Source organism: Ambystoma mexicanum, chromosome 8, assembly GCF_040938575.1.
Source record: "Ambystoma mexicanum isolate Mex_15411 chromosome 8, UKY_AmexF1_1, whole genome shotgun sequence".
Taxonomy (NCBI): domain Eukaryota; kingdom Metazoa; phylum Chordata; class Amphibia; order Caudata; family Ambystomatidae; genus Ambystoma; species Ambystoma mexicanum.
In genome coordinates, this window is record NC_090929.1 from 739,384,339 (window position 1) to 739,411,050 (window position 26,712).

The 26,712-nt window shown below is 44.1% G+C and overlaps 1 protein-coding gene across 1 annotated transcript in view; it reads right to left on the minus strand.

Moving 5' to 3' along the window:
• ALOX5 (arachidonate 5-lipoxygenase) overlaps window positions 1-26,228 on the minus strand; it is an 846,300-nt gene extending 820,072 nt beyond the window's left edge. The window contains exon 1 of the mRNA XM_069610558.1: window positions 25,777-26,228. Coding sequence (XP_069466659.1) covers window positions 25,777-25,926 — 150 coding nt within the window. The 5' untranslated portion in view covers window positions 25,927-26,228. The remainder of the gene's footprint in view (window positions 1-25,776) is intronic.
• Window positions 26,229-26,712: the final 484 nt, after the last annotated feature.

Here is a 26,712-nt window from a genome sequence, read left to right on the forward strand (position 1 = left end):
TGGCAACTCACCCCACCCCTTCAAGTCCTTCACCCACCCCTCAAGGAACACGTACCTGCTGGGTCTGCCAGTGCAACTTCCCTCCTCTGCCTATTACCAGGCCTGCGCGCCCCGTCCTGCACTCAGTGGCGGAATTCTATGGGTGACATACATTTGCTGGGGATTCCAGGAACGACAGTCCACACAGGTTTGCTTTATCCTCCTCTCCTTTTCCTTGGGTTTGACATTGTTCACATGCCACGGGGCATTGTTCACATGCCACGGGGCACCTCTGTGACCAGTAGGTACATCAAATCACAGTACAGTGCCATAATAAGCTTCGAGGCATTAACTGGTTGGTTCAGGGTTTTGGCTTCTTCAGGGTCCTTTTAGCACATATGCACTCATGCGTTAGAGTGTTGGCTCCACAGCATTATCAAGACAATTCTTCTCTGTTTGGCTTCGCTTGGTCCGTACTTAAATCAGTGGATTCGCTGAGCGCGTCTGTACGCAGCTTACACGGCTCGGTGGGAATTTTGATGCTTCGTCCTCTTGACTTGGTTTGCGCCCCTTCATTGTGAAGGCTTCGATACTGTAGTCGCTTCGGTTTGTCAGCACTACTTTATTTCGTGTTCTTGGGTTGGTTAGTGCTTCTTTACTGGGATCACTCAACTTCGTTAATGCTTATTTAGTTGATTAAATCGCCTTTATCAGGGAGCCTCTACTTAGTTAATTTGACTATTCCATTGCTTATTTCTCTTGTCTTTTAGTATTGCTGCACTCTGAAGCGATTGAGCCACAACTTCCTCAAAATAACTCTTTGACTGTTCCGCTTAGTTTCTTGCCACATTTGCACTTCTTTGAGCAGTTGAGCCACCACTGCCACACAAACAATTCTTTCTTCTTGGTTTGTCAGTGCCACTGAGCACCTCAGAGTGCTCCAACTACTATGCCCATAAAGTATTTCTTCCTTCTTGGTTCACCTGGTTTGCCTGTGTAACATCTATTTATGGGTTCACTCAGTGAACTCCCATAACATATTTCATTATGAATTCTCTCTCAACCAACGCATGCCCTGTTTCTTCCATTGGGATCTATGTGCTGCTCCCGAATGGAGATCCAATCCTGTCAACTCCTCCCCAATTTCTCTTGGTTTTCTGTACTTTCTCACAGTTGCTTCCTGATGCTGTATTTAAGGCTTTCTCCACTAACAACCTCCATGCTGGAGATTTTCTGTAAATGGGTGCTCTCTCGTCACCCCCACTCTCCACCCGTGCTGTGGGCATCCAAGCCTGTCTCTTCTGATCCTGGCTTGGTCAGTCACTCTAGACCTCTCACCAGATTTGTGGCACAATCAGACTGATGTTAGTTCTCATCTCCACGGCCTATGGTTCTGTGCATGGTTAAGTGTTCATCAAAACCAAATAAGTCCCTGCACTGCCACTACCGCCCCAAAAGGAGTTCATGAAAGCTTGCTCCGTGGCTCGGTGCTTTGGATGTTCACAACTCAGTAACTCCTCCTCATACCAACTTTTCAAACCCTTGGACCCTCTTTTGAGCTTTCCTCACCAACATCATCTCTCTTGGATGACTTCATCCTCTATTTTTCTGACCAAGGGTCTGCTCACAGGGTCACTTATTCACTGACAGAGATGAAAGACTCCTTTCTTCCAAGCCTATGTGCTGCGTATTAGGGGAACTCATTATAAGTGTTGTTGTTTGTCCCTCTGACTGGCAGTCTAGCACTTTAACACGTATCTTTTAAATGCAGCCATCTTGAGGAGTCTTGTCTAAGAATGGATGACCGTGAAATAAGACTTTTGTTTTTCTCTTTGTAGCCCGTGACTCATTGGTTGTCAGAAGGTCATGTTTAACTTCTGACAAGTTCCCCAGTGCTTTCACTTGTGGTTTGTAGGGAAGTAAATGAGCCATAAAATGGAAACGCGTGGTCTATACATTCTATGCTTCACGCAGTTGTTTAAATTGTTTAGCATAGAGAACGCGGTTGGGCTGTTGTGTGTGTCATTGTTCAGGGCTCAGGAATTCTGTCATATTTTGGCCAGTGACAGGTTAGGGCCTCTGTCAAATGGCCAACGGTTTACCATGGGAAATCCAGTGGGTGCCCTTAAAGAGTGCCTCCACACCTGGCGGCTGTTTCTCTAACCTATCCATAAATGACTGGCATTGTTAAACATTATTAGCCCAGTGCCTCCGGATTTATTTTTTGTTTCTCATGACAATGTGTGCAGGGTGTGTTTCGGATCATCTCTGACATGGTGAGGCTCCAGGCACCACTTGATTTTTCCTCATAGTGTCACATAGGCGATGGCCAGATTGCTTAAAGGGTCATGCTGGGGGCAATGTTTATGTCACAGAAATAAAAAGCAAATCTTACCTCCTCCACTGAGTGCACACACATATTATTGACCTAATGCATAAAAACATTAATATTGAAACACAAAAATTGACCTAGTCAAAACATCATCAATATTTTCTGATTCTCTTTTTTAATATTGTTGCTAACTTATTCCTGTATAAAATTGAACGGATTTAACTGCCAACAACGGTATCATACGCCGCAACCCACCTGTCACTGTGACTGCGGAGAGCACCCTTTGTTGCTTCTAACACAATGTTTAGATGTAAACAAAAAATGTTTTGAAACAAATATATAATCTAAGCAAAAGCAATTATAGAGCACACCTGGTATTTTTCTCAAATATGTTATCAATAACAGCCATCACAAGAATATTCAGGTGGTGCACTCCTCTTGGAGTTTAGCATTGACTGCATGTAACAAGTGAAACCATTCTTGCAAGAAAGAAAGAATCAGCTTGGGTACTTTTTCCAATCAGTATCTGCTAGCATTGACATCAATCCCACAACAACCCATTACATCATCGCTTACATTATGGCCATGACATTATAGCCGATCAACACCAGGCATGAAGATAGATCAAGAAAAGGTCTATTAAGGGTTATGAGAACATTGTGCACACAAAACAAATGCCCCAAAAAATACTTCCCTGAGTCCTAGGAGTTGTTTTACATAACCAACAAAGGGAATTCATGGAATGTTTTCCATCGAGTGAAAAGGTCTAAAAACAAGAAGCCGAATTATGTTTAAGCAACACGTTTCTTTCCGTATTCCTCGATCATCTGTGAATCCCACTCCAGGAAGTGTTCTCAATTCTCACTAATGAAAATATCACCCTGCAATAGGATGTCTTTGCCTTGGGTTTGAACTAACAAAATCCCTGAGGTTTGGACTGAACATTCCGGGGATCCCTTCCTGTCACTCAATCTCAGTCACTCACAGTCTAGGGGATTATTATTTTTTTTTAAACATTTTATTCATAGGGTATTTATAATGCGCCTCTTGCAACAAGGCAAGAGGGGGAGGGAACAGGGAGAACAAAAACAAATACAAAATCCCACTAGACTTTGTGACATTCGGATCATGCAAGTGCAGTACAAGAAGTGCAGGGTGGAGGGGAGGGTGGGCAGTGCCGGTCAGGACGGAAGGGCCGAGAGAAAACAAGTGCCAAGGGAGGCCCAGTGGACAGAGCCAGGGGAAAGCAAAGAGTTCAGAGGAATGAAGGTCCACGAGCAACTGTGATGTATGGGCTGGAAGGGCTACAAGGGTGCAGACCCAGCCAGGCTAGTGAAGGGGGAGTGGCCCAGAGGGGAAAGTGCAGGTTACAGGTGCAGGGTGTTCAGAGGAGACCAAGTGCAGGGATAGACTGGAATTAGGGGTGGCCTTGTGCCCTGTAAGATTCTGAAGGAACCAGGTAGCCAGTCAAGAGGGAGGAAGAGACATTAGCAGGGGAGAGGGAGAGGGAAGTCACAAGAGAAAAGGAAGGTCTTGAGAAGCTTCTGGAACTTAAGGAGATCTTGCTCAAGCCCGACAGCGGCAGGGAGGCCATTCCAGAGGCAGGCAGCAGTGGAGGAGATAGATCTACCCCCCATTCTTTACTTGGAAAAGTGTCTGATCTGCAGAGAATTAGAGCTAGATGACTGAAGGGCTCGAGCAGGGAGGTATTTAGTGAGAGAGTTCGATGTAGAGGGGTCCCAGACCCCAGATAGCCTTGTGAATGATTCAGAGGGTCTTGAACGTGATCCTCACAGCAACCGGGAGCCAGTGGAGAGATTTTATGGCTGAGAGATGCAGTCCCTGGCCTTGAGGTCAAGGATAAGACTTGCAGTCCAATTCTGGATTAGTTGAAGGAGATGAAGGGAGGAGTTAGGCAGATTGATGAAGAGGCTGTTGCAGCAGTAGTCTAGCCGGGAGAGAACCAGAGCTCTAGAGACATTGGGTTTCTGGGGGAAGGTGAGGAAAGGTAGAATGCCTCTGAGGAGGCGCAGATAAAAGTGGGCCTTCTTGGCAAGGTCTGTGATGCGAGAAAAGAAGGAGAGAGAGGAGTCGAAGATGGCACCAAGATTTTTTGCCTCACAGGGGTGTGGGGGGAGGGTACCCATGGCGGGCGGCCAGAGTGTGGGAGCAGGGTTCCCAATGAGAAGAATCTCTGTCTTACTAGCATTATGGCAGAGATCGTTAGCAGTGCACCATGCATGAATAGCAGACAGGCAATCAGGAATGAGCAGGCAAAAGGCAGAGGAGAGAAGGTTGAATGAGAGCTGCATAGCACTGGAAGTTAGGAGAGAAGGTGTAAGGTGTAGATCAAGTGTTCTACAGAGGCCAGGTGCAGGTTGAAAAGCCAAGGCGAGAGGATAAAACCCTGAGGGACTATGCAGGGGGAGATTGAGATGGTGGAGAGAAAAGGGCCTAGTTGAACCTGGGAAGGTTGGTCAGAGATGCCAAGGGTATCACAGAGCTGATTTATCAGGGTGGCATAATTAACAATATCAAAGGCAGAGGAAAGGCCGAGAAGGATAAGAATGGAGGGAGAGCTGGATTTGAGATTAGAGAGCAGGACTTCACAGGGGTTCAGGAGAGCATTTTCCATGATTCTGGCAGCCAGACTGATGGTCGTGGAGACAGCCAACAGATTCAGTGTGGTGGATAAGATGGAAGATGGCCAGCTTCTCCAAGAGATTGCCCAGGAAGGGGTTAATGGAGATATGGAGGCAGTTTGCCGGACAGGAAGGGTCGGCAGAAGGCTTTTTGAGAAGAGGGTGCTTGAGGAGTGAGGGGAAGGATCCAGTAGCAAAGGAGTGATTTCAGAAATCGGCCAAAGCTGGAGCAAGGGAGACAATGTTGTCCTTGATAGTTCTGGAGCACGGGAGCCCCTGTTTGGTGAGAATTTCATAGAGCAGACTTGTCTAGAAACCTCTTCAGGTGTTATGGGAGAAAAAAACAGGAGAGAAGAGGGGAGGGGAGAGGGGTGCTAAGGGAGTCATGATAGTGGGGGAGGGAGAAGGGGGAGGAGTAGAGGAGAGTGAGGATAGGATGTCCTGAGTTTTAGAAATTAAGTGAGAGGCCATAGAAGTTCAGAATGCCAGCGCAGTCAGAGCAGAAGTGGAGACTGTGGTAGGGTTGGCAAGTCCTTGCAGATTTTGAAAAGTTCAGCCGTGTTAGTGGCCACAGAGAGGCAGGCTTGTATTTTGGCCCCCTTCTACAAGCAGATAGAGAGTTTGTGTTGCCTTTGGAACAGGCGGCAGGCTAGTTTGTCAGAGGATGTGCTCGAAGGTTGTCACTTGAGCTCAGCCGCTCTTCACTTGCGTTTCAGAGTGGCCAGGTCGGACGCATACCAGGAGTTGCGCTTGGAGGCAGGTTTCAGGTAAATCCTCATGACAAGGGCAAGGATGTCTAGAGTGTTAGAGATGAAGAGTTGAAGGTTAGTAAGGGCTAAGTCAGAGTGAGATTCAGTGGCTGGAGTAGGAGGGGGAGTGAAGGTGGCAGTGTCAGTGGCTGGAGTAAGAGGGGGAGTGAAGGTGGCAGTAAAAGCAACAACTGACACTCGCTTCATAGGTCGAATGACAGAGAAGGAGGCTGGCAGTGCGGGCAGGGGCTTAGCCGGAGGACCGATGAGGTCCAAGTGAGAGGACAGGATGCAGAATGATCAGACCATTCAAGAGAGGGTTGGAGATGGGGATGTCTGAAGAGATGAGAGCATCCAAGGTGTGTCCAGCTGAGTGCATCGGACGGAAGAATGAAGAGGGAAAGAGAGTCACAGAGTTGAGGTGAATATTGAAGTCTCAGAAGAGGAGAAGCTTGGAAGAGGAGGCCAGGAGCGAAGAGGTGAGGTAAGAACATTCTGAGTCCCCATGCTTCTTTATTGGTTCCTCATTCTGTGGATTCAGGACCTCCGCGTCTTCTCCTTGACTACTGGGAGACCCTCTGCTTGGCACTTGGGGGTGCTACATGGTAGAATAGTTGTAGAAGAACACGCAGCGCAGAAACCTTCACAAGCTTGATTGAGAAATATCACCACATCCCTGCCTCAGGGGCTTGCTCTATTTCTCCACAACTCATTCTTGTCTACATCTTCAACTCACAACAGCCTCATGCCAAAGGGGGCCTCTCCTATTCTTCCTGTCCTCTCCTCTTCACTTTACTCCTCATTTACCTCCTGAAAATTCTTGACGCTCCACTTCTTGATAGTGCCTCCACCCATTGACTATTCCATCATTTCAGAACTGTAGACTAACTGATCCCTCTTCTCCACCCCTCAGCTTCCACTCTGCTGTTCTTCCTCCTCCCCCCCTATCTCCAAATCCCTCTTCCCCAACCTCTGCTCTATTACCCTGCTCCATCCGCCTTCCTTGTGGCATCTCATCCAACTACCTCTACCATACTCTACCACACTCCACAGCTCTTTCCTCAAAATGCTTCTCCCAGACTGCTCCTTACTGCTCTCCGCCTCTCCTCTCTGGGCGTCAATTCTGACCTCCTCATGAATAAAGCCCTTTTCTCCCCTGGTGTGACTTCTAGCCTCATCTATACACCTTCCGGCTCCTCGGCTCCAGTTCCTCTCTCTCCGGCCCCCTCACTCCTTCTAATGTTCCATCACCCATCTCCACATTCTGTACCACCTCACTACTCTACAATAGGTCCCTACTCTTCACTAACCTACACATATAATCATTTTCATTATGGAAAAGAGAGTGGCTTATATAGTGACCTAGCCGCAGCCCCAGGTACTTCCCTTGCTTAACCACATTCAGATATGTATGTTTTGAGAAGCTAAACTGAATTGGTTAATAGGTAATTCTTTGCTGCTTCTCTGCTTCTTCTGTGCTGCTGTCCCTTTCTTCATGGAGATGTGGTCTGAGACTTGATGACAGTCAGCCATCATCTAGGAATTCCTTTTTGAGAATGTAGCGATAAGAGCTGCTGCAGCCTAGCACTGTGATCACACCTGGTGTTGCTCATTCACGTACATGTATAAGAAAAATGAAAGCTTTTCCGGGGAAGCTACGAGCATGCTATTTGATTGTGGGACCCAGGATCCCTGCCGCATATCAGATATTTTCCAGAATCTAGTGCTTCTGATATTATTTGGCAGAACAAATGAATTTGGTAATTACATTTACCCTAGCGGCCCTAGTGTTACCATGCATGGAGCTAGAACCATGCTCTCAGAACTTGCCTTGGGATATGGGAATCCTGAATTTCCTGCATGGGAGGACTTAAAGGTACAATTGGACCGGAGTACTGCTGGTGTTTTAGATGGTTTAATCGACTTTAGGAGCTTCCTTTAAGTGGACAATGGTGGCTTTTGCTCCCTGTGATGAGTCCCTGCTAAATGACTGAGACATGTTGGGGTAGCCAGGGGATCCACCCAACACTGCCCTGGCCAATCATTACTTAACAGTAGCAACACCCAGCCCCCATGGCTACCCCATCCTTAACCCCAATAGTTCATATGGTCCTTGCCATTTTTGAGAGTCACATGGTCTCAATATTTGAACATGTGACTCCTGTGGATTTGAATGCTATTCTCCCCAGCATCCTGCTGAAGTAGGTCCCTAAGCCAGTGGCAAAGCACATACTTGTGGTGCCCGTCTGCAGGCCATGCTGAGCCCCTCCGCAAGCTTCTTAACAAAGCACAGGACAGGCCAGACTTTGGACCGGCCCAGAACACTGCGTATGCGCAATTCCCATGATGATTATGCTGCTGTAGGGGCATGCACTACTGCAAGTGAAAGAAGTAAATATGTTTTTCAATCAAAGTTTAATGGCTCGATTCATGGAAAAGTGCGCAGAAATCCAGTAACATATACATGTCGAGAATGTCACTGTGCGAGCCAACTTCTGCACGCTCTGCGTATTCATGGAATTGTTCGCACAAAGTAAGCATATATGCAAGTTGTGGCTGGAACGCCCATAAACAGCCACCTTTGTGTGCTCCCCAGGTGCAAATACATGCACCCTCAGAACAGTGTATGGGGTCCCCCGCAAACAGGTCTGCATCTCGGGGAACCTGCATGTGGACCCCTGTAACTGTTACCGGCTCCCCGACAACATGCGTCCAATTTATTGTAACTTGGGTAATAGTCCAAAAATCGGTGTGCAAATCCCCATAAAGCATTCTTGCACCCTGCTACACTGCATAAGAGTACCTCTAAGTTAGATCGGAACACCGATCTTACCTCTGCGTGATGATTCCTATGCACAATTGTCTGTACGCCTGCCTTCGGTTGGTGGATAGTATGAAGGCTTTGCGTGGCTATTTCCCTGCCGGAAGGTTGTGTGGTCAGATCCCTGTATACGTATTGTGCCAAGCAATAGCGGGCGTGCGATGGACTGCCTGTGGGCTGTCCCTCATAATGCCCACTTTTTTGCATGTTCTTCCACTTTTTTGGTATTCTGCATCCTTACCAGCACTGTGCGAAAGCCACGCCCACGCTCCGCATGGTATCTAGCGCAATGCACTCGGCCGCTCACAGGGGTGTGCTAGGCCACCACGAAATTCACGCAAGCCCAAGGGAAATCCCACGCATTTGATTCCATGGACCGAAGAACGGGATTACGCAGGCAGTTTGGTGCGCAAGTTCCCTATTTTCAGCGCAAATAATTCCATGAATCGGGCCCTTTATGTTTCACTTACAGTAGAAAGAAAGGTGCTGTGCCTGGTCCAAATATACCAGCCACAGTTGGTGGCTGGTGAGTTGTTTCTTTTTGAGGGTGTAAATATTTGCCACAAGTATGCGATCGCGACCCAGCGTAGCAAGGGTGCCGAACTAACTAAAACGGATTTGGGTGGATTAGGGGAATTCTTCCTCATTCCCTGAGAAAATGTTTTAAATAATGGGTTAAAATGGTGCATTACACAGCACAATTTCAGTGAAAATTTCGATAAAAGGCCAGACAGTTTGCAATTGGTTTCGTAGGGTGCAGGGTAAATGATGAAAGAGTTACAATAGATGAAAGTCACCAGGCTCATTTCCCAATGCATTGTCATGCCGGTCCCTGCAATATATGCCAGTAGAAAAATACATTTTCATGCTGGCTGTGGCAATACATTTTCATGCTGGCTCCACCAACATATGCTAGTATTCCCATATAAGAACATACTCATGTTCACTTTTAGATGTTCTTTATAGTATCATTACTGGCACCAGGCCCAAAGCTGGCTCTGTCAATACACGCCAGTAGCCCTCCGTAAGAACATACTCCCAAACTGGTTCCAATGTAAGGCAGTTTAGGCCCATAAGAACAATTATCATGCTTGCTTCATCGTAAATGCTCTTTTAATAAAAAGACAAGATACAGTAAGAAATATACAGGCTGTTAAACCAAAATGGCAACCTGGCGAGGTAATACTACTTATCATGCTTGCTTTATCAAAGCTGCCAAGTTATAAATGTTATGCCACAGTAAGCAATGGCTAGACTGGCTGCATCAAAATGCCACTCTAACAAAGTCAATGATCCCCCGTCTCCCAGGGCATCACGCATATCACGCATATCACACACACACACACACACACACACACACACACACACACACACACACACACACACACACACACACACACACACACACACACACACACACACACACACACACACACACACACACACACACACACACACACACACACACACACACACACACACACACACACACACACACACACACACACACACACACACGTGTTGATAGAAGTTCAGTAGCTACAACCAAAAGCCTAGCTAGCCCGAGTCCCAACAGTCCTGACATTAGCATAGCACCAGATCTTTTTCAAACCTAGCAGCACCTCTGCATGGCACACATGCATGCATCCCGTTTCTCCCTCCAATCGCTCACCCATACATCTCCTCTTACATTCATTCACACTTCATTCACCACACAGTAATGCACCCGCCCACCCAGACCCTTCACACTCACAATCACATTTATACCCATTCATACCTATTCACCCACCATTTACTCACCATATACATTCTCTCGCATACATTCACACCAGCACCCACCGACCCAGAACATTCACACACATACAGACACACATACACACACACACAAAAAAGCACACACACTCTCACATTCCTACTCACTCACCCACAGTTCACTCACCCATAAACCTCTCACATCCACTTGCACTGCATTCTCCACAAAGGAATGCACCCCCACCCTGAACATTCATACACATACTATCACATTCCTACTCATTCACCACCACCCACTGACCAATACACCTTCCATCACGTCGACTCACACTGCATTCTCCACACAGGCATGTACCCATCCAGAACATTCAAACACACTATCACATGCATTCATACTCATTCACCAGCCAGTCACTCACTCACACAGCTTCTCTCACATCCACTCACACTGCATTATCCACACAGGCATGTACCTACACAGAACACTCAAACACACACTATCACATTCATACCCATTCACCCATCAGTCACTCACACATAAACCGTCTCTTACATCCACACTCACTGCATTCTCCACACAGGCACACACCCACCCACCCAGAACATTGAAACACACACTATGACATTTCTTCTCATTCACCCACCAGTCACACTCACTCATACACATTCTCTCATGTCCAATCACACTGCATTCTCCACACAGGAAAGCACCCACCCAGAACCTTCAAACACACACTATCACATTCCTAGTCATTCACCCACCAGTCACTCACTCATACACCTTCTCTCGCGTCCACTCACACTGTCTTCTCCACACAGGCCCTTACCCACCCATATACTCAGAACATTCAAGCACACACTTGCACATTCATACTCATTCACCCACCAGTCACTCACTCATACACCTTCCCTTGTCTCGCACCTACTCACACAACATTCTCCACACTGGTACACACCCACCCACATACCCAGAGCATTCAAACACACTATCACATTCCCACTCATTCACTCACCAGTCACTCACTCATACACATTCTCTTACATCCACTCTCACTCCTACACCTTATCTTACATCTACTCTCACTGAATTCTCTACACATGCACACACACACACCCACCCAGAACATTCAAAAACACACTATCACATTTCTTCTCATTCACCCACCACTCACATCACATGTTTTTATTAACAACCTTCATACCTGTTTTCCCAGCTTCGGTCTGTCAGCCCAGGCCACTCTTGGCTCCTCCGTGCTGCTGACAAACTGGAACCAGGAAGTTGGGAGAGCTTCCTGGTTCCTATTTAGGAGCCGTGAGGAAGCCAGAGGAGAAGGGATTGGAGCTAAATGTGGCATGTGAAACGTGCCTCATGTCACAGTCATTTCCAAACCCTACTGAGTGCCTCCTTCTCACGCTGCAAGCCCAGGCTCAGCCTTCATCCTGACGGATGAGGACTGGGCCGGAGACCCCCAGACCCACCACGACAGTGCCCTAAGCCTCTTTCACTTCTACTCTTGTAGATTTAGTTGTTGATGGCTGGTCAATCTATTGTAGATCAATATAGTAAAGTCTTCATTACTAACAGGTTGGCATGTAATCAAAATTGCTCGTTTCACAAGTGGTCCAAACATGTCAATAGGGTAAAAACAATCCTAATGACAATAACTCTATCTCCCTCCTACTAGTTCAGGTGTGATACCACCCTTCCCTCTAGTTCCATGACATTGACTATGTTTATAAGACCATGCTTGGATCTGCAACATAGTGCTCTTGACTGCCTGATTTCTTTCTCTACCCTACTGCCGCCAGCTGCTAGAATGGAGCAGCACTTTCTAGTAGCTCCTGATTGGGAGAGAAGTGTGTGACATGTGCAGTCACATGACCAGGCCCTTCCTATTAGAGATCTGTTCTATACCTCACCATAAACTGTATACAACTATTCAGGCTGATGAGCTTGATTTCTTGCCGGACTGGCACTATTTGATATTAGCACTGTTATAGAGCTGTTGTATTGGTATCTCCATTGTTTGCAGTTTGCGTTGTGCAACGAGACAGAGGTGACACCACCTGCCTTGTTCATTGTTCTAATTCTAGTAGTCTTGAGGTAACTACTAGTCCCTCTAGTTTGCAGCAGCCCTCATTCAGCTATAATTTCATAGACTTTCTCTTGTGGTTTTGATTGGCCACCATTATTGTAGCACCAGCGCCTCCTACACACGGCATACCTCTATCTAGTTCCTTCCGATAAGAGCTTTGTACCGTGGCATTGTGACTAAACACCTATTTAATCATTGGCTGATACTTTCTCTTGGCACACCGGTGGAAAACATTACTTGATGTATTGTGCATTACTCTATGGCTTTGACATTCAGTTTAGGTTTTATTGTCTCCTCTTATTGCTGCTCCTAATGGTGTACGCAATATTGACTTTTAAATAGGAGCACCCACTGGACCTCGGCCGTTCCCTTTATTTTCAGAAGCCATCATTTGAACTTGTGGTTCTAACTTCTGCTGCATGTGTTTGCACCATGAACGTTGCACTGCCTTTAACCTTTGCTCACCTAGACAAACACATGGTTGTTCTGCAAGCAGCTGCAATTACTGATTTTATTACTGTAGAAAGAATAGAGACCCTATTTGTGTCTGAGAAATGTTTAAGGACTATCAATTTCTATTTAATATTTTGTTTCCTGATTCACATAATATCCTTTATTTCAACCATCCTTTCAAAATGGTCAGGGCAGTAGCTATACATTTTGTTATGTGTTATGTATTTATTGCATATTTGGTTATTATCAAAACGTACACAATCAAATATGGAACGTGTTCAGCAATTCCTTCACTGAATAATGACAATGATGTCTATTTAAACACATACAATAGTTCCCATCTAAAAAAAATAATAAAATCATCATTTTAGACAGGGAACATCCACAAAACTGAATTCCCTGACTTACATTTAAAAGAAAAGACATATTAACATAAAAAATAAGTTACATTTATCGGAATTCACCAAATTGTATAAAAATCTCTTGGAAAAAGGCATTTCCTTATTAGATGATCTCCCGGCGTCTGGATTTACTTATTCTACATATACGATCACTTCTTAATAACCCCATTCTAGGAACCACTACCTCCAGTTAAATCAAAACCTCAACATCCAGGCACACATTTTTCAGGGGGAAACTGCATGAGGTAGGGCCTGAGTGATCTATGATTCGTGTGCTGGGACAGCAAGTCCTCATAAAGTTTCAGTCTACACAGATCTTCTTCATCTTGAATGTTGTCCCAATGCCTCATCTTAGCTTTCATTTTAACTAGAGGGCAATTGTCAGAGACAATAGCCTAGTGCAAATAGTCTATGCACAAGGACCCCAAATCCAACAGTGTCTTCGCCGACTTTGCGAGCAGTAAATCCCTCAACCTGCCATACAATGTGCCTTCCAGCCTGCCTCTGATTTTGAGATGATACCCAGTCTCCGAAACTTAGAGGAGTGCCACCACGATTGTAGGCCCAATTCCAGACTGATGACACTTATAGAGACTGACTGAGGGAGGCCTAATACAGCTGTCCATATCTTCTCTTCTTGTGTGTCAAACCATTTCTTTTTCTCGAGGTCGATCAGATCAAGTCCATACAGTAGCAAAGGAGCAACCTTTGCACGACAGAACTCAATAAGGGGCCATACAAAATATTCATATTAACTTGCTTTAATCATTTTCATCATATGCTGTGACCTTAGTTTCTGCTCTTTCTTTAGTCCGTTTTATCAGAGAGAGTTTAGCTATTATAAAGCCCAGACAGATAAAAATGAGGTTCTTCCTCTACTACCTGGCCATTTATTACCCATCTGGGCCTAGAGCCTTTTTTGATATTCTGGAGGGGTACAATTCTGGATTTGCTTGAATTAATATGATCTTATTCTCTGCGATGTAGTCCACCACCGTGTTTAGTCTGTGATGTAGATCTAGGGGTGTTAAGTCTAGAAGGGCAATATTGTCTGCATAGGAAATGTAGCCCACTCGGAGCATACCCAGTCTATGGGGTAATGTGCCTACTGTCATAGCCAAGGACCAAAGATCTGACATGTATAGATTAAACAAGGCTGGGGCTAAGACACAGTCCTGTTTTAGGCCCCTTCCTACCATCACAGGCCTTGAAAGATCCCCCCAGATTTAATCAAACTCTAATTGTTGTGTCCTGATGAAATAATATTAGCATCTTTAAAAGACTGGGGTTAATACCACAACTGTCCAGTTTCCACCAGAGCCAGGAATGGCCCACCTTGACAAAAGCTGAACTTCAATCCAGACTGGCTATATAAAGGGAGCAGGCCTTGTCACCAGTGGCAGATGCCACACATTCCGACGGGAGAAGCTCACTAGCGGTAGTCCCTACTCCCTTAAGAAAGCCAGTTTGGAATATGCTTAACCTGTCAATTATCTCTATCCACTTCAGCAGATCCTTCATTACCAAGCCAGAAAATAGCTTAGATGACGTATGGATAGATGTGATGGGTCTGTAGCTCAGAGGGGAATTCCTCCCACCCTTCTTATGAATCGGAATGATAATAGCTTCCACTTATGACGGCGGTAATATACATTTTTCTGCTACCTGGGAAATAGAGTGAAGAGAATATCTGCTCAGAGGCACAAATCAACCTTAAAGTCAAACTTGGTATACCATCATGCCCACACCGCTGTGAGCTTTTTAGCTTGATTATGGCATTTTCAATGTCCTCTCTATCAGAGGTCACCTTACAGGAAACTCCTGTTACTGAGGACTTGTCATTACCGGACTCAAATTGGAAGAATGTAGTAAAATGTTCGACCCAATTCACTTCAGTGACCGAATCGGATTGCCTAACAGTTTTGTAATGCTATTATTGTTTAAGGACCACCATACAGCACTAACATTCTTCTTTACCATATTATTAATCAATATTTGTTTGTCCTTAACATACTGGAGTATCTGTGTGCCATTCACCAGTTTTCATAATGCTGTCTTATCTTCTTTATTCTTAGCACTTTTTATTTGTAAGAGCAATCCAACTCTGCCATAACTTTAAGTTTCGCTTTTTCTACCTCTCACTGCTACATCCAATACCTCATTCTCTCTCATTCTTACTGGCTTATATTCCCAGTGGTTCTCCCACCTAATACATGGTCACCAATTTCTGAGAGTGCTTGAGGTCACAGAGCTGATATCTTTCATCTTCTGACATTAAGGCACAATTATTTCTAATACCTAAATTTGTTATCCTATGATTTCGACTATATTGGCTAATTCTATTTTGTGCCCTGTTCACTAACATATTCTTGCATGATAATTCTGCATCTAAATTGTAGAGTAAGTTCAGCGTGCTCACTCAAATAGGTTCTCTCTATACTAAAAGCCACTATCTCACTTGTTTGTAGACCTCCTACAAAGATATAGGCCAGGATTTTAGAGGAGACAGGGCGACACCTTGTTGGATTTCTGGGATCACCATGAACCAGAAGATCATTTGCATTCCACAAATTCCACCTGCCCATAAATCGTGCCCATATTAGACCTCTAGAGTCCTTATTCTTGTTAACTGGCTTTACCATGCCTAGATTCCCAGTCTTAAATTGTCAATATCTGTAAAAGGCACGTCTACCAACTGGCAGGAGCAATTACAATCACATCTGATATTAATACAGCTTATCTGATTGACTGAGATCCATTCTAACAATTCTTCTTCAATTTCCCATACAATATTCTCAGCATTACTCACCCCCGGATTAATATGCACATTTATTAACAATACAACAGCCACAGCTTTCCATCTTCCCGTTGTCAGCTGTGTAATCAGGTAAGAGTCAGCAGAAAATACCAATAACATTTCCCAATCTGATTGCTGACTCACGGCTGTAAGCAAACCCCAGAAAGGACTGCTGAACCTTCCCTTTTTAGCATTACTGAGCAGTGACACATATTCATCAATTATAGGTATTTCAACCAACCATGTCTCTTGCAACATAACCAAATCAAAGTTATTCTGGAAAAACCCTTTGCTCTGATTCAAAAATCTATTATAGCCTCTTGTGTTTCAACAGAGAAGGATGAAGAGGACATTTTTAGAAGCCTGGTCATTTCTACACTGCTGACCCAAGAGAACGGGCAAACAATGACCAATCTTCTCCATGCGCAACTCTATTATCCATTTTAATGCTTCTTAATCCCTGTCCATCCACTCTGTATATTAGGTTCGGAACACTCTTTACCTTATTTGGGTCATCATCATTCCCCATTATGGTACCCCTCTTTACATATAGTTTTTGTCTATATACCTCAAAACCTCTCAGCAAGAGATCGCGTTGGGCTGATAACACTAGGTCATAGATTAACTGGGAGAAGAAGTACACCTCACTTTTCCCTAAATCTTTTTCATGCTGTAGATCTACCCTACTAATATGTGCTGTAGAAATCCAATTTAGGGCCAGTATTGACGTAAGGAGCACCAATACTCTTGACCTATTCAGTGGAACATCAGAGTCCTCTCTAAAAATAGACTCAAACGCAGAACCTTCTGAGGTTCATTCCACCAGAGACCACTATATCCTCAGAAGCTAAATTCATACCTAATCCATTAGACTTTGAACTGATAACATTTCCTAGACCGTTCAAATCATCAGCATGCGTCTGAACTGTCACTGAGGCAACATATTTCTGGGGTGTCACTGGCACCCTTGTGGGTTGAATAGTAACATCGTCAGTGTGACCCAGAAATTCACTATCTCTGAATGTATAGATTTTACTCAGATCAGTTACTATTCTTTAGACTCATATGTCCTTATAACTTCTTCTCAATTACCTTATAAAGAATGAGGGAATTCTGTTTGTAAAGCAGCTCAATAGAAGAAAGATGTCCGTATTTCTGTTCTTATACAGTTGTCTGATACAGCACACAGAATAAAGGCTGTATCACTGATCTTATTATTTTCACTTAAAATGATGTGTCTCTCCTTTCTATTACAAAATTGACTGATCAGATTTTGTCTTGTTTTTCAACGTGAACAACACTTACATGAACTACTAATAGAGCGAATAAGTGAATTGTGTAATTGTGCTTTTGTTCTTTGTAACCTTTTTCAAGCTCAAGAATATAAAGTGCTGCAAACTCAACTTGTGAGTTGTAATCTCAGTCTTCTTCCCCTTTCTCCTTTAGTCTTGGATTGGTGGGCCAAATGTCTCTGAAATTAGAATAAGATGCAAACAGTTCTTCAGTTCCTTCCTAGTAGTCATTCCTTGTTGTGGCAGAAAGGATGGATTCCATTTAAAATGCAAAGTTCATAGAAACATATGAGTGGTCCCAACTTCGATACTAAAGTCCATAAACTCAAAGTGTTCTTGTTTCTTCCCACCCTTAGAGCCTCTCACAGTGTTCGCAGACACTCACAATCTTTGGGCTAGCCGAGCTCGCTCAATGGTTTTGCCTCCACGGACAGCTTTGGAAGTTAGTCATTTGAGACCGGCGAACACTCAACCCAACCGGGCACGGACGCTATCCAGCCGACCACCAAGAACAACTCAGAAAGAAACCCACACGGGACACAGAATTTACCCTAACTTGCCTTGAGAAAAAGCATCCGTTGAAACACGTGTTGGCACGTAAATCCAAAGCACATAGCCTATGATTGCATTTTGAACAACAAATACACCAGGATGTATGTCACACAAGTGACAACCAATGTTAACCAATGAGCTTAAATGACCAACTGAAACAATAAAAACAACACCTTCTCAAAGCCAATAAGGTGTCAAATATTATTGAAAAATGGCCTAAAGTACCAACACAGGACAACGGGTGAAACCCAATCCAGCGCCAGCATGCAACAGGGTTCCAATCCCCACAAAAAGTACATTCCGAGAACTTGGACTGCCGGAGCTCTATCCATTTGGAAACCTACGTACAGGCAGCTGGAGGAAACCCCTTTCCACCATAACAAACCAGAACCAACAAATACAACTTAGCGCAGAGATCCACAGTTCCAGCAAGCTCCAACCTCATCACTTGGAAATCTATGCACATTTTGTAGGTGGAGGAAAAATGCCACACACTGGAAACTCCATATGCATTTATTGAGGGGATATGTGAATTAAACTGACAAGCATGAATCTACTGCTGGATCAGAAAATGGTAGGGGGATGAATATATCTGATGGGTGTTTTCCAACTGCTACAACAGCAGCTGTTTACGTTGGAGAAGCCCAGATAGCAGGCAGATCTCTGCCATAGCATTGACAGTCACCCAGTAGCCACAGATCTCTTTCTCTCCAAAGAATAGGGTTATCTGCTTCAAAAGAATATGGTGCATTGGGAGGAAATGTGATTTTGCATGAATCGCCTTTCAACATGCATCAGGGTGTTCAAGTGAAGGAGGAAAATAAGAAAATGTAGATGCTACAAACCAAAGTGCAAAAGGAAGAAGATATGACATCAGCTCTCTCCAAAGAATAGGGTTATCTGCTTCAAAAGAATATGGTGCATTGGGAGGAAATGTGATTTTGCATGAATCGCCTTTCAACATGCATCAGGGTGTTCAAGAGAAGGAGGAAAATGAGAAAATGTAGATGCTACAAACCAAAGTGCAAAAGGAAGAAGATATGACATCAGCTCAGCAACAAAGAGGGAATTCTACCGGATCACAATGAAGAGGTGATTCCTGAACCTTTCTCAGCATTGATTTTGTGGAAAAAACAAATGAAACTGAAGAACATAAAAAAGATTATGCACCGTCCCAGATTCAAGCCTGAAACTCAGATATCTCCTCTTTTACAATACTGCTAAGAGAGAAGGACACAAAGAGAGAAAAGAAAATTCTAGTATTGATGGACACATGGAATTGCACTGTACACAGGAAGCAATCTTTAGATACTCCCAGTGTGCCTGTGTAGAGTATTTTCGAAATGTTATTCGAAAAAACACATGCTAGTGGTAGTGCAATTTTGCAGTCAGTTGCATCAGCAACCTCGGTCAACATTGTCAACATTGTGTGCACAACATCCACTGCAAAGTACATTAAGCAGACCCTAAAAAGGAGACGAGGTTAGGGACTGTCAAAGCCCTCCGATAGAATCTTAAGTCTTGAGGTATGTCATGGTGTAAAAGCAGCAAGAACATTCTGCACTCTGCGATACATGCAAAAAAAAGTGCCTTGCAAGGCAAGTCGTTTATTAGTTTGGTCAATTTTTCCCTGTGGGCTCACATGAGAAGGCATCATCCGCACACTTGACAAAAGGAAATGTGGAAAGGATAGCCTTGCACTCCTCAACTGCAGGCAATGGGGACATTTACAACCGCATAACACACCACTGAACCAAAGCATCTTGCTGATTCTCAGATTTCACAAGCCCTCTCGGGCCACTGTTTTTACTAGGGGTGTAGGGGGCATGCAGCCCCATGAGCAGCATGGTGAAAGGTGGTGGAGACACCAACTGTAACATTAATGTTTGAGTGCAATTCAAAACTAAGTTTTTCATTTTTACTAAATCCTCAATTTATTTGACTCTTATCAACTGGCAGAGTCATTTTCACAGTCCTAGTATGGTGTTCACCAGCTGGAGGTTCTGCCTCAATTTATTTACGTCTACCAACTAGCAAGACCATTAATGCCTCTTCTTTATGCACTTTCCCAATGCATCATGGCTCCCATTGGACTGCTCTCTTTTCCAGTCATCTAGAAACGGGTATAGTGTTTCATGAGCATATGCTTCTCCACAGGGTTCATGACTAGCTCATCACCCAGCTCACACCGACCAACACAGGTCCGACAATGAACGCAGTCTTGTGCCTGAATTCCTCATTGCTCTGTCTCAGCTATTCAACCCTAATAGACCCACCCCCTGAATTCTACCACCATCGACAGGAGCCTGTGCTGCTAGTTTTGATAAAATAACTCATAGTTCCACTAGGCAGTCTGTACCAGATAAGGAAGTTGTGGAGTTGATTGTATTAGTCCACAGTCAGAGGGTTTAGAGCCTGCTTGCTAGAGCATGACCAGTGATGAGCTGGAGTGTCGCCTGACACCTCCTCACTGTGCCCCACAAATGAAAGACATAAAAGCCTTACACAGGGCTTCTGCGTCTTTCATTTGCGGTACACCCAGCTCAAAATGAGCTCCTTAGTGTCTTGGTCTCATATGGTGATTTGGGCTGCTCTTGAATTGAACACTTGTGTGCCTTGTTAGTTCTGACTGAGGAAACATGAGTTGGAATAGGTGGGGGCTGCTCTTGGGCAACATGTTTGTCTCCGAAGCAAGACAGCGCAGCGCAGCACAGCACAGGTTCAAACTCTGATCCTGCGCTTAGAAATCAATCTCTGGTATTAATTGTGTTATAGACGAACAATTATAATTATAACATGCCGGAACATGAACTTTGCCTCAATGATGACAAGACGGAACTCCTCATTCTGGGTTCCAATCAACGTCTCAATAAACTTGACCATTCCTTCAAGTCATTCAACATTGACGGCAACCTCATCAAGGTTTCTAAGGATAAAAAAACTTTAGGAATCTATCTCAACTCCACACTATCACTGTCCAAACGCCCAATGCAGTCAGGTCAGCTTCCGTTTGTACATGCAAACTTATCACGGCCTGCAGACCGTTTTTGACCACTTCCAATGGCATCATCCTGGCCAGAACTCTCATCATGTCCAAGATAGACTATTGCAGCACCCTCTATCTAGGGACCAGTCTGTCCAACCTCAACAAACTACAAGTTACCCAGAACAATGCCATCAGAGCGGCATTAAACATACCAAGAAACCACCCTATCTCCTACCACAGAAGTAATCTCATTGAAAACTCTTGCCTTGACTCACAAGTGCCTGTCCAACCAGGCTCCCACCTACTTATCCAACCGTCTCACACTTCACACCTCCACCCGACCCATGAGAGCGGCCCAAACCCATAGCCTATCCCTTCCTAGATTCAAACTACAAAAAGAAGGTGGTGTGAGCTTCCCTGTACTGGCCACAGAGCTCTGGAATGCTCTCCCCAACGCAATTAGAGCTGAGCCTTCCTTCCAATCATTCAAGAGTAAAACCAAATTATGGCTTTTTGCACAAAACATCTGATATACTCGCCGTGCTACCTCCGATACTGCCTCGCTGTTTCTCACTCTTGCTCCCTATCACTGAGCATGTGTTCACAATGCCCATATGTCTCATTTTATATATCTCCCGTACCTAACTTATTGCTTTCATACTGTTTCCTAGCCCGCTCACTTGCGGCAACCCTGTGGTAAGATAACCAGGTGACCCCCTTGCCTGTATCCCGTCTGGCATGCTATTTTGTACATATTCTTGCCACTCTGAAGTCTTACTGGCATGATGTCTGTAAACTGGTTTAGCCACTCTCTGATGCCCCTGTATGTAACTGAAACTGTGTTCTCTAAGATTATGCGCCCAGATGCCTCCGGGCCTGGAGCGCTTTTCAAATAAATAAAATACAAATAACATGAAGAATGGAAAATGTTGCCTTGTGTCGATAGATCTTGATATATAAGTTACTGTGGCCTTTTTGCAGGTTAGAAATGTTTTTAACATCATGTGAACTTTTCTATTTTATAGAAAAGGGTTGCAATGAGCTAAATGCCAATAAAAACGGATTTTCTCTGTACCTTAGTTCATGCAGCACAGTATTTATAATGGCATTGGAAAAGCGATGTAGACATATGTTTTGGCTGTGCTCCTGTTAATGTGGTCCTTCTTCAGGACATTTTAACATTGAAATGCTGCTCAATAGCTTTGTTCCACCTTTCTGGAGATGTGGCTTTTAAATGGATTAAGTTTATTTGTGGAAGCTGTTTTTGTAAACACAGTATAAAGGCTCTGCTGTCATAGACACCTCAATGCTTTCGATAAGTCTAAAATGTCTCCAGCTAATAAGTCCTGAAACCATTTTTCTACCATTGTCCACAACATAGTGGGTACACATTCCAAGTACTTGCCATTTTTATGCAGAAACGGATCATCTGACTGCTAAAAAATATAAAAGTTACAAGGCTTACTAGCAAAAAGAAAATAGAAGGCACATCATCCCTGTCCTGAGACATCCGCACTGTCTCCCACTGAAGTCTGTGAAAATGTGTGTGCCTCAAAAACCACCCTCCACTGCACAACACCACGTTAGAGCACAGGCGGATTATCCGTCTGTAGGGAAGCACATCTAACAGTCTCCAGTAAGTAAGGCGCGGATAAATCCAGATGAACCAAACTGGAATGTGGGAGATGCACACTCAATGCATTTGCTTCTAACAAGATAGTAGGGTCATACAGAATCTTGTCTCCCCAAAAATATCTACTGGAATGCCCTGACATTGGAGTAAGAAGGTTAATATCAAGACTTCGTACGCACCAACTTCCAGTCCTCTCAATTAGTGGATGTAGGTTCGGTCTACCAGCTAAAAATAGATTGTGCAGGATTTGTAAAATGTCACCTATATTGGAAACTCCTGGGCATGTGATGACAAGGTGTAAACAGCTTGGTTATTCATGCACGTGAAAGTTGTAGCTTTCGTGGGCGAGTACAATGAAATTATGAGTGAGAACCTTTGGTTTTATTGTCTAAATTTGGGATTGGTCAATCTACACTTTGCTCTATTTCGAATCTGGGTAATAGTAGAGAACATCCTGAATCCTGTGCTTGTATAAGTAAATAGCCAGGTTATATAATGTCTTATTGTCAAGATTACTTGATATGAAGTTTTATGGTTGGGATTAATTGATGAAATGTAATACTTTGTTTTATGGATCATATATATTTATTATGTTTTATGCTGTTTGTTATATGTGAAAATTTATTTGTGAGCTAAACACATTAAAATAAAATGAAACATCAACAATGCAGTTGCTTACCCCAGTGGGGCGTCAGCTCTATACAATTGACCATGACAGGGCACAACAAAGTGGTACAGTAGCCCTCTGAAATACGCCCCCTGTGCTGTGATCTGTAAATATTCGCTGGTCAGAGGGCAAGTGATTCACAGCATCTCTCATCCTTCCAAGATCTGAATAGTAAGTGCCGGCAAGTTGGGGTGCCAACTACATTGATATGTAAAGTGCCTGGAAACTGCAAAAGAGTGGTCCTAAGTGTTACAGAAATTGCTCTTTGTCATGATAGTGTAATTAAATTTGATTTATCCACTACAGAATATGACGTCAGTGCTTGTGAGTTAGTCTTCCTTCACACAGCAGAGCAGAAAGCGTTCAAAAGGACAAAATAGTAGCCAGTCGAAGTCGCAATAACACGTGTTCGGCTCCAGAGGATAACTCTCTCATTAGGCTTTCGCCTCTGACTTGGGAGCAGTCTTTTCTTCACTTTGCCAGTTCGAACCAAGGGAGGGCCAACTCAGCTCATTGTTCTGAGGGCAAATTGATCACCATCAAATTAAGCAACACTAACAGCAGTTTTTTCAGTGCCTAGAAGCCGGGGGATTCCATCACTAAGGACTATTTAAAAACCTAGTTTATTGGGAAAGGAATCCCTGTCATAAATATAGGGTTATTCAAATTCCTAGAGGAGTTTTGTGACCCAATATAGGAACACAGCTGAGTTCCTTACTAGTGTGCTTGAACCTCAAGGTGACTTGCAATATCCTTTGTGTGTTCTACTCCTTACAATACATAGCTGCACCATCCTTCCCTTTAATACTTCGGATCCTTCTTACTGTAATGCAAGACTTCTTCCAGTTGTTGATACATGTAACATAACATAGAATGTATTGGGATGTTAATCGAGTAATAAGAACCGTGTAATAAGTAGCAAATATATTCGAAAGGAGTTTAATAGAATACACCTGAAAGCCATTTTGTGGTTTCAAATAAGTGTTAACAAAAAGATTGATTGTTGCCCTCCGGGGTTAAACACCAGCTGTGCACAAAATAATCATACTGTCATAAGCAAACCTCCAGCTGTGCACAAAATAAGAATACCGCCATAGCCTGTTCCTTATCAGTTACCAGCAGTAAACTATCTCGGAAAGGTCTTTTAGAATAAGAAATCTGAAAAGCTATTCACGGCTATTAAGTGCACCAGTGGCGACTGGAATTCTAGTCTGTACTGGCCGAAGCAACAAGAGTTGCAACTTCACAACCGTCTGCAAAAAGTTACCACGCAACAGAAGTGATGTCATTACCTTACCACAGGTGAGTAGTGATGTGATCACTATACTGTAATCAGTGAAGTCTGCACAGGCTTTTGCACAGCTATTTTAGGCTGCCGTGAATTATGTTTTATCTTGTTTGAATTCTAAATGTGAGTATGTGATGGCGCAGGTATTAGTTTACTTTGAAAAACGCCAAACTTTAAATAGCTTTAAATAAATTAAATAATACACCTTGAGATACGAGGAGCAGCACAAGATGACATTTTTGTCAACTTGTGGTGTCACACATAGAGGCACATTTTGGAAGTCCTTGGAGCTAAAGTGGAGGCGCAAAAGACAGGCTTAGCTGTGTTATGCTGGTTTTAACACTTCCATTCGAGTTTTGGGGCATTTACATTGTTTTAGAAGGCTGGGGTGGGAGGGTGGCGACAGAACTGGACTTGCGTGTCCTCCTCTCTTTTACCCTTCGCCTTCAAACACCATTTGGTTTTACGCCAGCATGAGATATTCATGCCGGTGTAAAACCAATGATTTCCTAAGGAATATGCCTGCTTTTTGCACGCGCATGAAGCAGGAGGATGAAATCATTGTACACGCTGCCTGCCATATGCACATGACAGGCAGCGTTTACATTATTTGCACTGCTGTGTGGAAAAGACAGGTGCAATGAGGCATCGGCCATCTCTTTACACTTCTCTTTTGCACCCAGCAGCACAAATAACTGCCAGAAGGGGACCGGTTTACAAGTACAAACGTAAGCAGTCTCCTCTGAGCAATTTACGTCGTGTTATAAAAACGTGTTATAAAATTAGCACCACAGAGTTGCTGCCAACAGCACGCCTCTTGTGTGCTCTTGGGAGCCGATTTTGCTCGTGGGATAGTAAGTAATGGTTCCACCTTCTTCCCCTACCTCTCAGCCATACAAATACATGTTTGTCATTTTGACGTTTCCATGCTGCTGTAAATGCTGCGGATTTCACATTCTGTATTTTACCCCAGTAAAAAACAGGTGGATTCCATAGGAATCTATTGTAGACACTGCCCGCCCTGTGTACATGGCAGGCAGCGTTCACTCAATTTGCCCATCAGTGTATAAAGATGGGGGGGGGCTAAAGGCAAGTACAAAACCATGTTAAATTCCCCTTCTGCTCTCAAACCTGTAAACGTTAAAAATGACACCATCACGTGGACATTACCGGTGCTCTCAGAGTAATTTACGTGAACTTCGAACTTGAGCATCTTAGACTGGAATAAAGCTATTGGAATGATGGCATTTCAGAAAAACACAAAAGGCAACAACAGAGCTCTGACTATGAAACGCAATGCCCCTTTGGAGATGCCTCGGGACTGGCAGACACTCACCGCTCCTCTTTCGAAATCGTTGTACATTGCTTTATCCAGAAGGTTCTTTTCACTGCTCCGCTCGGATCCAATAAGCGTGAGGTAAATGTAGTCATCGGTGCCCGCAAACCACTGGCTTCCCGTTGCCACTGTCACCGTGTACGAGGGCATTGCAACGGACTCTGCACTAACTGATCAGTTTTGATAAAAGCAATTCCAATTTCACAAAAGAAATGGCTTTATGTCGGGCGGTTCTTTTCTGCGTGTGCACAGGCCTCTTCTCTTGGTCCGCTGCTTCCAGCTCTGGTCTGGGCTGCTACTTCCTCTTGCTGTGCCAGACCCTTCCGACTAGAGGTCTCTGATGGAAATAATGTCACTGCCTGGCGAAGTAGCTATTACCAAGAGCACTAGAATTAAGAAAGGATACGTTGAGCACAGAAAAGGGGAAGTTGCCAGCATCCCTCGCCTTGTGGTACGTCACACGGCCGCGGTTGTACTGTACCTCGAAGCAAGCGATGCAAGCAAGAGATAAACTGAGGAATTATTTACAAGCTAGAAAGCAAGATTTAGCGATGTATTAATCAATCTTTAACTCCTAACTCCAGTCATCCGCCCCAGGGTCTTATAGTTTTCTTTTCTGACCTTCCGAGGCGCAGCCTTGAATATTTTGAGTTGTATAGTGAAGTTGAAAGGTTTGTAGAAATATCGTGTTTGACCTGCAGTTTCTCTAAAATGTGGGGATGTGTATGAGTGCATCTCAACACCCCATGGCAAAGTGAGCAGCAACGTATACAGATGTGCTTTAGGGCCCCGAAGCCAGAAAGGACATACAAGCCACCAGCGGCACACGCTAAAAGAACTGCATGTTAGCAGGGATGAGAGCATCACTAGGACACCACAAAGGCATCTTTGTGTGCGTGTGCGAATTTTCTCATAGTGTGTGTTTATGGAACCGTG